The sequence below is a fragment of the Ovis aries genome, chromosome 2 (assembly GCF_016772045.2).
Source record: "Ovis aries strain OAR_USU_Benz2616 breed Rambouillet chromosome 2, ARS-UI_Ramb_v3.0, whole genome shotgun sequence".
Lineage (NCBI taxonomy): Eukaryota > Metazoa > Chordata > Mammalia > Artiodactyla > Bovidae > Ovis > Ovis aries.
In genome coordinates this window covers 52,584,736-52,596,600 of record NC_056055.1, presented here as the reverse complement: position 1 = coordinate 52,596,600, position 11,865 = coordinate 52,584,736, and the positions used below count along the sequence as shown (strand labels likewise).

At 43.5% G+C, this 11,865-nt stretch overlaps 1 protein-coding gene across 1 annotated transcript; it reads right to left on the bottom strand.

Annotated features, from left to right (window-relative positions):
• Positions 1-7,290: 7,290 nt before the first annotated feature.
• Positions 7,291-11,732, bottom strand: LOC101108371 (olfactory receptor 2S2). The gene has a single exon (XM_060409306.1). The coding sequence runs from the start codon at positions 9,657-9,659 to the stop codon at positions 8,700-8,702; it is 960 nt and encodes a 319-aa protein (XP_060265289.1). The 5' UTR covers positions 9,660-11,732; the 3' UTR covers positions 7,291-8,699.
• Positions 11,733-11,865: the final 133 nt, after the last annotated feature.

Sequence of the window (11,865 nt, the reverse complement as noted above, 5' to 3'; positions counted from 1 at the left end):
CTTCTCACAATGACCAAATATAACTTTGCATTTTGGCATTAAACTGGGAGTTTTATATCTTATCAAAATTCTTATCTAATCAACTAATTCAGTCTCACCAAATACAGTCACTGTCAATCCAGACATACTCAACAGTCTTCTTTTCCTGAAGCCTAATTAGGCCTAAAGCTAATAACTCCCCCTAAAGTAACCAATTCCCCTCAAAGTGATCAAATTCCTTCCCCTAGCATTCCCAGTCCAGAGAAGGTGATGGCACTCCACTCCAGTACTCTTGCCTGGAAAATCCCATGGACAGAGGAGCCTGATAGGCTGTAGTCCGTGGGGTCACGAAGAGTTGGACATGACTGAGCGACTTCACTTTCACTTTTCACTTTCATGCATTGGAGAAGGAAATGGCAACCCACTCCAGTGTTCTTGCCTGCAGAATCCCAAGGACAGGGGAGCCTGGTGGGCTGCCGTCTATGGGGTCGCACAGAGTCAGACACGACTGAAGCGACTTAGCAGCTTAGCAGCAGCCTTCCCAGTCATCTAGTCAACCACTAGTCATGTTCTCACAGTCAGTCATTAAATAAATGTCATCGCAGCAGAGACCAAGAACTTTTCAATATACGTTTTTCATTTCCCTTTTCAATAGATAGAAACTCCTAAATTTTAACTAATCTCTGATTTCCTGGCTGGACACTATTTCCTACCATCCTTTCTATCTGGGTGCCCACATGGGATTGAGTAGAAATGTTTTCAAGTTCTAGGTCAAGTCCTTGAGAAAGAAACTGTCCATGCCCTCTCTGTCCCCCTTTCTTCTGGCTGGAACGTTTGAATTAAGAGGTAAACCAGCTTTGATCAGTTGGGTGAGGATAACAACATAGGGGAGAGTGGAGCAAAAAGAAGGAAGTGAGTTCCTGGATCCCCTGGTGAAGCAACATGACAGAAATACCAGTGAAGTCTCGTGGGCATCCATTCCAGATGCATGTAGGCCAAGGGCCGTTTCTTTACACCTACAGTCATACTACAGCATCTTCCTGTCTGACAGGTCAGATCCCAAAGTGTGTGGGCAACCTCAGACGGCTTTTAAAGGGCTTCGTACTTTCCAAGTCCATGTTGCTCAGATGCTGAAGCCTGTGATTAATCAGCAGGGTCAGAAGTTGGTCCCCAAGTACTCCCCCCTTGTAGTCTAGGAAGATGAAGTCACCTAAGACTTCTGTGAGAACTTTGTGTTCCCTTAGAGGTGAGCATTTGTGAGAAACTAGTGAGATCCTTTAGAGTTATAGGCTAAACTAAATCTGGACTGTAAACCTGGGTAGAGTAGGAGCCTTTAGCAAGATCTTTGGGTCGTAACTATAGGCATTTACCACCTGTGGATGGGTTAAAATGTTATCAGTTCTCAGTATTTTCAGATGGATGGTGAGCCAGCCTCAGACCCCTCTTTGTGGCCCCTGCAGCCTCCTTGGATGCCCTTGAGTTTGGTGAAATTGGTTTGATTATATCATTAGGCCCAGCTACCTCTTGCGACTGGGGATTTTCTGCCAGAACATTCAGTTGTGCACTTTGAGGACTGTTCGCAAGAGTTGGTGAAGTAGAACAGTGAAGTGTTTCGTTAGTGGGAGAATCAATTCTGTTCTAAAGTGGTCTTTATGCTCTTACACTAGGAATATTATTAGAGAATCAGAGCGTATGCAGAGACATTTAGTCCGAGTGCAATAAAGGGAGAAGGGAAACTTTGCATAGATTGTCTCCCTTGGACAGAGATGAAGGTGAGGTTTGTAAAACCAAAACCTCCAGATGATCTTTGTTTGAGGGTAAACTGAATGGCTCCAAGGAAGGAAATTTGTCCTTGAAAAGGGCTGACAGTGTTATGAGGAAAGGCAATTCTTAGTTGCATGTGGGTTTTTCTGAGAATCCTTATGGTTTCAGCTATAGTGAGTTCACTCTGTGTCCCTGTCTGTATCATAGCAGCCAGTGTCCTTCCATTGGTACCTGCATGATTTTTCTCATTGGAATTTCTTTGGGGGATTAACAATATGGGAATTCCCATGATGGTCCTTTTGGACCCAAATTGAAACATAAACATATATATCTCTGTCATGGCTGTTGATCTCTAGTTTACAAAAAAGGGTATGAAGCAAGCATGCTGCCTTTGTTATAAGACTGTAGATCATCTGGCTGTATGCTTGATGCGGTACAACACATGATGAGCTCTTAGGCAGCCTAGATGCTGGGAGAGAGAATTGTGATAATATTATAAATATATTTCATATTCTCCAAGAAACACAAAGTGAAGCTTTACTATCATACTTGTTGGGAGCATGTCCCAAAAGGTAAAAGACATTTTAATTATCTGGATCCACTCAAAGGACCTGACTCCACATCCAAACATATTATTTATTATTTTAGATGTACACATAATCCGAATCATAATTATGCCACCCAGGTCCATCTCAGATGAAACTGAGTAAGAAAAAAAAAAAAAAAAGAAGAAGAAGAAGAAAAAAAAAAGAAACTGAGTAAGAATTAAATGTGAAGAATGTGTTGATCACTTGATGAAGAAATTTGTAATGCCATATTAGCAAAACTTGATGTGTATTGCCCATAGTTCAAAGACTTATAATAGCTAATTTATCATGATCTGGCATTGTCCTGATGATTGTGAGACAGGCTGGGAAACAGATACATATGGAGATTTAATTTTTAAGAAACTATTTTGTTAACTCTTATTTTTATTCCCCAATGTAACTAAGTTTTGATTAACAAAGGGCTTTCTGGGAGTAAATGGCAGCTCTTATGTTTAAAGCAATACAGTGCAGAATTAGAATTATGAGGACTTTGTGGTCAAAACTGTTTATTGTTCTCCAGTTTAGAAGGAGAAAAAGTGGAAGCAGTAACAGATATTTATTTTTGAGGGGGCTCCAAAATCACTGTGGATGGTAACTACTGCCATGAAAAGCAAAAGATGCTTGCTTCTTGGAAGGAAAGCTATGATAAACCTAGATAGCATATTATTAATAAAAATCAGAGACGTTACTTTGCAAACAAAAGTCTGTGCAGTTAAAGCTATGGCTTCTCCAGTACTCATGTATGGATGTGAGAGTTGGGCCATAAAGAAGGCTGAGCGCTGAAGAACTGATACTTTTGAATTGTGGTGCTAGAGAAGACTCTTCAGAGTCCTTTGGACTACACAGAGATCAAACCAGTCAATCCTAAAGGAAATCAACCTTGAATATTCATTGGAAAGACTGATGCTGAAGCTCCAGTACTTTGGCCACCTGATGTGGAGAGCTGACTAATTGGAAAAGACCGTGATGCTGGAAAAGACTGAAGGCAGGAGGAGAAGAGGGCAGCAGAGGATGAGATGATTAATATCATCAACTTAGTGCATGTGAATTTGAACAAACTCTGGGAGATAGTGGAGGACAGAGGAACCTGGTGTGCTATGCCCCACGGGGTCACAAAGAATCAGACATGACTCAATGGCCGAACAACAACAATGACATTCCTTCTTTCAAAAATCAAAGAATCCCCCATTTTTAACTAGGTCAGATGTTTGCCCAGAATTGAGGTTGTATTTCTCAGCATCTCCTGCTGTTAACTACAGCCACATGACTAAGTTATGGTTAATGGGTTGCAAATAGAATTGAAGCATGACAGTCTCTAAAGACCTTTCTTTTTTAAATATAATTTTATTTATTTATGTTTGGCTGTGCTGGGTCTAGGTTGCTGTGTGGTCTTTTCTCTAGTTTCAGAGAGTGGGGGAGCTAGTCTTTAGTTGTGGTGTGCAGGCTTCTCAGTGCGGCGGTGTCTCTTGTTGCGGAGCATGGATTCTGGGGTGTGCGGGCTTCAGTCATTGTGGCTCCTGGGCTCTAGAGCACAGGCTTAATCGTTGTGGTGCACGGGCTTAGTTGCTCCAAGGCGTGTGGGATCTTCCCAGACCAGGGATTGAACCCATGTGTCCCACATTGGCAGGCGGATTAGAAACGTTTCTTATAGGACAGCTGGCATATGCCCTTGCACCCTGTATTATTCAGAATTCTCCAGAGAAGCAGAATTTATTATGAGGAATTGGCTTACTCAAGTATGGAGTCTGGGACGTCCCACAGTGTGCTGTATGCAGATCTTGGAGACTCGGTCTGTGTCCAAAGACCTGAGATCCAGGGCAACTGATACCGAAAATCCCAGTTTGAGGCAGGAGATGAGATGAGACATCTCAGTGAATTCCTCCTTCCTCCACCTTCTGTTCTATTCAGGCCCTCAACATAGTCAATGATGCTGACCCTCATTGGGAAGGGTGGTCTGCTTTATCAAGTTCACAAACCGAAATGCTAATCTCATTGGGAAACACTCTCACAGACACATATAGAAACAATGTTTAATCTGAGCATTCCAGGGCCAGTCAAGCTGACACAAAAAATTAACCATCACCCTCCCTTCTTCTGTCATTCTTTCCGTCCCACCACTGTGTGGTGTGGTATGAGAGCTGGAGCTCTAGCTGCCTTCTTGCACTATGAGGACAACACCATTGGGATAGGAAAACAGTAAACTAGAAGGAGGTCAAGTTTAAGTCCCTGGAATCTTTGAGGAATAGAGATCCCACAATATCCCTGGGTTAACTACCCTGCGGATATTTTCACATGACAGAAATAAACTGCTGTCTTGTGTAAGCATTACAAATGTGATGCTCTGCTATATTTGATTAAACCTAATCCTCACTGATACAAAACCTTATCTTGATGTTCACTTGATTCTTTGCGGGCCTTAGTCCGCTGGTCTCTAGCCATTTCCTTTCAGGGGTTAGAGGCCAAACCTTGGTCCTTAGGATAACAAACCCAACAGGTTAAGAACAGGGACAGGTCCAGTGAATGTCTCAAGAACTTAAATTTTCCAGCTGCTTCAGTTGGTTCTGAAAATAATAGTCATGGGCTCTATGAGATAATATGACTATAATTTTATTCTTCAGAGAGCATTGCTGATGTAAATTATATATCTATCCTTTGCTTAAAGATGTCAATTTGTTTCTTAAAAACACTGCTAAGGGAAAAAGGTCAATAGATAGAAAATTTTTTCTATTGATATTATTTTGTTGTTGTTGTTACTTTGACTTGTTTAGCCACTAAGTCATGCCCAACTCTTTTGTGGCCCCATGGACTGCAGTCCACCAGGCTCCTTTGTCCATGGGATTTCCTAGGCAAGAATACTGGAGTGGGTTGCCATTTTCTTCTCCATCTACTCATTTTAATACGAAAAATTAGGATACGTTTCATCGTGACCCAGAATACCCTAACAATATTCACAGATCGAAGAATATATTAGTTTAACAGTGAAAGCAGTTTTATGCAACAAACAGCAGTCAGAAAGCAAATAAATAGAGTTTATATGTAAAAGGTAGTATAATGAAGTTTACAGTACTTTCCAAGGGAGGAAGAAAGACTTGGTGGTGGTGGGGCTGGGATGAGAAGGGATTCTTTGAAAAGTGCAGTCTTCTTCCTGCCCTAGTCAACAATATTTCAACATTTTGGAGGTTCATGGTAATTGTGCATTCAAACTGCACTATAAAGTCATACCTCAGAAAATATATCTAGGGCAAAATAAAAATAAATACACCAGCACTTCAAAACAAAAAGAACAGTGCGTGTGCCCAGCCCACTGGAGTCGCAGGAGGTACTGCCTCTTCATCGGTCTCACTTGGTGATACAATTCAGGTTCACCCCTATGTGTCAGGCAGTTCCTAGCTGTTCCATCTGATACTCTCTAGCTAGATACCGCTGTGCTGAGTTATAAATTACTCATCACAGTAATAATAAGTTGATGACACTTGACAGCAAGTGTCTTTGCCTGAAACCAAAACCTCAAAATATTACTTCCTATAGTATACATCTCTTGGTAAAAACATGGTTATTCTGAAAAAAAAAATTTTTTTTAAATTAAAGGAGTCACTGTCTGTAAAGTGGTACAACCTTCAAAGCTATAATGGCAGCATGTTATTACTGACCTTTGTGTGGGGTATGTGTGTGGCTGAGGAGGGAGAGAGCAGGGAGTGGCAGCAACTCAAATCTCTTCACAGGGGTCTCATACTTGGTAACAGTGAGCTAAGTCTTTATGAAGTGTGGTATAGACCCAAAACTGCCACACCTAGTCTTTTTGCCAGGGTCCTGGGCCTAAAATCTCTCCTGTTTTCTTTCAGCCAGACTTGAGAGATATGAGGTGTATGTTCCCCCTTCTGGGAGAAAGACCAGGATAATTCATCTGTCCCCGCCTGCTAACCTCTCCGTTTCTCTGAAACCTCTTGAACGCTGGCAGGGTCTACGCTGGCCTCGGTAAGTGCTGCTGGAGCCAAAAGGCATGGACTTTGGAGTTAGACAAAGTTGGATTCAAATCCTGGCATTTCCTACTCTGAACACTTTTAAGTCTTTCTTATTCAGCACCTCCCTCTTCCTTCCCCTCCAAACCTTCCTCTGACCTTGCATTCTCCTCAAATTGCATCATATCGTGTTTTTCCTTCTCTCACTTCACTTTTACAAGTGTTCAATCTGCCATCTTATCAAAAAGACTTTTTGTGCTGGAGTTGACCTCCTAGAGTGCTCTTGGAATGTTTTTGTTCCTTTGGCAGTTCACTTGCATCAGGAGACTTGTTTCTCTAGGTTCTCCGTGCACCCCTGTCTGCCTGCTGGGTGCCCTGCTGCTGGCCCTCTTTAGGCAGCCACATCCTGGGAGTGGGGCAGACACTGCAGTCCTCATGTGCGTATTAGAGTGTGAGACACTGGCCACTGTGAGTACTTTAATAGGCCCCAAGCTGCCGAGGTGAGTAAAACCTGGGGCATTCTCTGCTCTGGGCCAGAAAGACCCCTGGGCTCCCTTGGGCTCTTGCAGAGACCCTGACATGGAAGCCACAGTCCTGCCCCTCAGTGGTCCAGGAATCACCCAGCCTGACTCTTGTAGACAACCACGGAGTTCCCTCTCTTTCCTGCCCCAACACCCTGATGCTTGTCTCCAGGGTCTCCTTATACAGAGGAGTAAAATTCCTGCACTACTTCCAACTTTTAGGATCCTAACATAGCCTTAGAATTTCCCACAGCTTTTGAGCCTCAGCAGCTGCTTGTTCTCAGAAAGCAGACCAGATGCATTAGGATTTGGTTGTGAAGCATGGGGTTGAACAAGAAGACCTATTGTGTGACTCCCCAGGTATCTGAAGTTTGCTTGTATGGCCGCTAGATGTAGCTCTTGGACGTTCGCAATAGCAAGGTGTGGTTTTTTTTTTTTTTTTTTTTTTGCTGGGACATAGTAGAAATCAGGAACAGGACAAACAAGATAGTGAAATTTTATTCACAAAATGTGCGTCCCTATTTTATACAATTCATTTTTAACAAATATAAAAAACTTAAATACCATTTGAAGTAAACATTTCCAAGATCTACTGTATATGCAAAGTTGGGTTCTCTTTCTAAATTCTCTTTTTAAGTTTTCCAATATTCTCAGAACTTAATATAACTTGTCATAAAACTGCTTCTATTTACTTACTGCCATCTCATCCATCTTCTGTGTCTGTTGTTCTGGATAGGAACTATATTTCGCTCTCTTCCACATGGCATATTACATTGCATTCATAATACTTCTAACAATATCTTACATTTCTATGATGCTTACTATTTACAAAGAATTTACTTATGGTATCTTATGTATTCCATGTAAAATAAAGTGGTGATTTTTTATGAAGAAACAAGCTGAAAGGTGTTAAGCAACCTGCCCAAGGTCATAAGTAAGAAAGTGCTTCCTGGTTTTATTGTGTTAAACTCTGGAGACTCAGGAAGTGCTGTAGGCTGTAGACTTTATATCCTTAGACATTCACAGTGTACCTTAGTATATTAAAATCTCTGAGAATTCCTGGAGCAAAGAAACCTGTCAGACTTTAACCTACCATCCCAAAGTCTTCAAACATATTTAGCCACTCTTTCTTTATCTATCTATCTATCTGTCTATCTGCCTGTCATCTTTTTTTTTTTTAAGAATGTCTTATTCATTATGTAATAGAATAGTATCTTTTCTATTCGGAATTGCTGTAAGTGATGAAGATCAAATTCAAACCCTATACTCCTTCAATTTAATTTACTATCAGTGTTTCAAACTCTGCAGTGCATCAAGAAAAAAAAAGGTCTCAATTTTCTCATAGCTAAAAAGAAATTCATTTAATCAAAATAGATTATTTCTGCCCAGAGGCTTTATATGTGGTAAATGTTTGTCTCTTCTGAGCACTTCTGGCAAACTGAATCTGATATACAGGAGCCCAAGACGAAATGTCCATTTCCTCCTTGTTCCTCTGACTCTCCCAGTGATTCCAACAGGGCTGACAAAGCTGCTGTGAGAGCCGTCTCACCTCTCTGCACTAATCTGCAGTTTAGACACAGCATGCCCTTAGGCTTGCTCTAATGGTCCCTGTCTCCTTGGTGTCAGCTCCATGTGTCTCCATCTGTCTCCATGTGTTCAGAATGTCCTCATCATTCAGTTAGAGGATTTGTTGTCTGGCATCTGTTGAATGTCAGACATGTGGCCAAAACCCTGCAGATAAACTCTGAAAAGGTAAACATTCCCTGAAAATAGGCCTTAGGGCAAGAGACCATTCCTGTTAAGTTGACTTGTTGGCTTTTGGATGGCAGCTGTAATGAGTGAAGTCCTTTCCTCCATGGGGGTGAGAACCACAGAAGAGTTCTCCTACGTCATCTCCTGAAGTATTTCTGACTCACCAGGTTCCTCACAGCAGCCTTCACGTCTTTGTTCCTCAGGCTGTAGATGATGGGGTTGAGCGTGGGGGTCACCACCCCATAGAAGAGGGGGATGAGCTTGTCTGAAAGGTCCTCTTTGTCTGCGCCCTGAGAGTCCTTAGACTTGGGCTTTCCATACATGAAAAACAAGGTCCCATAGAATAGTATCACCACAGTGAGGTGGGCAGAGCAGGTGGAGAAAGCCTTTTTCTTCCCCTCAGCTGAGGGGATCCTCAGGATGGTAGCAATGACGAAGACATAAGAGACAGAGGTGAACAGAACTGGGACCCCCAGGAAGATCACACTGGTCACCTCCATACTGACCACACTGATGGAGATGTCAGCACAGGCCAACTTCAGGACAGCCAGGATCTCACAGGTGAAGTGGTTGATGACATCGGCCCCACAGAAAGGCAGCTGAATTACCAAGGATGTGTGAACCAGAGAAGCAACACCACCAACGGCCCAGGAGCCAGCAGCCATGGGCACAGAGACAGCCTTGCTCATGACCACAGAGTACCTCAAGGGGTTGCAGATGGCCACGTAGCGATCAAACGCCATCATGCCCAGGAGCACACACTCTGTTCCCGCCATGGAGAAGGAGAGGCACATCTGCACGGCACAGGCTGAGAAGGAGATGGTTTTCCGGGGGGTCAGGAAGCTGTCCAGGACCAGAGGGACTGAGGAGGTTGTGTAGCAGATGTCCAGGAAGGAGAGGTTCCCCAGGAAGAAGTACATGGGTGTGTGCAGGCGGGAGTCAAGGATGGTCACCAGGATGAGGACCCCATTGCCCAGCAGGATCACCAGGTATGTGAGCAGGATGAGCACGAAGAACGTTTTCTCCAGCTTTGGGTGGGCTGACAGGCCCAGGAGAATGAACCCCACCAGGGGGGAGGTCTGATTAGGTTTTTCCATGTGATATTCCCTCTGTCATCAGCACATTACAAAAGTATCACATCAGGCTTTCTTGAAAAGAACCCCAGCTATCTGGTATGAGGCCACTCCTGCTGCGTAATAGGAAAGTATACGTGTTAGAGAAAACAGCTGAAAGAGACAGCAGGGTTGGGCTTCCCTGGTGGTCCAGTGGATAGGAATCCATCTGCCAATGCAGAAGACACGGGTTCTATCCCTGATCCAGGAAGATCCCACATGCCTCAGGGCAACTAATGCTATGTGTGCTACAGCTACTGAGCCTGCGCTCTATAGCCATAACTGCTGAGCCCATGGCCACAGCTACTGAAGCCAGCACCCCCAGAACCCACGATCTGTAGCAAGAGAAGCCACCCCATTGAGAAGCCTGGACTTCGCAGCTAGAGAGTAGCCCCTGCTTGCCGCAACTAGAGAAAAGCCAGGTCTTTATTTTTGGCTGTGCTAGGTCTTCGTTGTTGTTCCTTGCAACAATGAAGACCTAGCACAGCCAAAAATAAATAAACAAATAGAATTAAGTATATATATATACATTTTAAAAAGAGGCAGCAGGGTGTCCTCAGCTCTAAGATGAGAGAAGGTCAGAGCTGGAGCAGAGCTTACAATGGGCCAGTCCTGGGCGAGGGCCTCAAATAGCCTAGCTGTGTGAGGGATTTTTCCCAAGTCGCTGCATCCTCTCATGGCCCATAAAAGCAACTGAAGTCTCAAAAGGGAAGTGACCTGTCCAAGACTTCTAAGTTGGTGACAGAGACAGGACTTGAGCCCAGTGGAGCGGATTCCCCAGTCAAGGAGAGCCTTTCCTCAGCACTATGATTAATGACTGGGTTTCCCAGGTGGCTCAGCAGAAAAGAATCTGTCTACAGATCTTTTCTACAGATCAGTGCAGAAGACTTGGGTTCATTCCCTGGGTCAGGAGGATCCCCTGGAGAAGGAAGTGGCAACACATTCCAGTATTCTTGCCTGGGAAATCCCACGGACAGAGGAGCCTGGCAGGCTACAGTCCATGCAGTCGCAAAAGAGTCGGACACGATTTAGCAACTAAACAACAGCAACAACAAATAATTAACAGCGAGAAAATCCTATGAATGATTTCTCTTTAATGGAAATGTATAGTCTTTGCATTTAACCTGAGTTTTCTGAGATTCCCAGGCTGGTCCAGTTCTTAGAACCAGCAAATTTTAAAACTTCTTTAAATTTTGACTACATTTGGAAGAAACTTGTATAAAATGTCAATTCACCTCCACACAGAAACAAGCCCGGATAAAAACTCAATGATATTGAGGATGACTTCTCCAGTCCGCCCACCATCAGCGACACAGACTTGACCATCATCAGCACTGGGATCACCCTATTTTAATACAAACTGATAACAGTATGTGGGGAGGTACCTATATGGGGAAGAACTTTATGAAGTCAACATAAAGACTGATGGGAATGATCAAAATTGGAATGATTAAACCCACACTAGGGGCTGACAGCTCTGCAGCTTACTGACCAGTGAACTCAATGATTAATAGCTATGTGAACTACACTTATCAGATGGTAGGCTATACAGCATTAACCTCCAGCCCCATTTCACTAGAATATTGGTGAACTTCTTAGCCAGAGATAACTCAAATATTTTTTTCTTTGTCCTTTTATGCTCATATTATATTCTTGTGTGGAACCCACCCTTGGGTTCCATACAAGCAACTAGCTTATGGGGAGACCCGTATGCCTTTGTGTAGAGGATTTTGAATCTCTTAGCTGCCATTGCTCAGATTCTAAATGCAGATTCCTCACTGATAATATTTCTCGAGGGGCTCCTCTTTGTCCATCTTCAGTATTATCACATTTTCTATTAATACAATGGGTACAGATGACTTGGTATTCAGGGTGGGGGAAAAGTGTTAGTAATCATGAAAGGAAAGTGAGAAAAACAGACATAACTAGCTGTTGATAGATTGGGAAACCAGAGGCACCAAGCTTGGGTCCACTCACCCTCTGACGCTGAGGAAGGCCCCTTCTTCCCAGAAGCCTCTGCAGGAGGGGGATGATGGGAATCCCACACACTCCCTGGGTTCCTGTGAGGAGGAGCAGCAAGGGCAGACAGGGGCTGGGAGAGCGTGAAGGAAGGACTGCCTGGCCTGGAGCTTACTCTCAGCTGTTCCTCCCTGCTCCAGCAGCAGCTGTGGGAAGATTTCTGGGAGCAGAG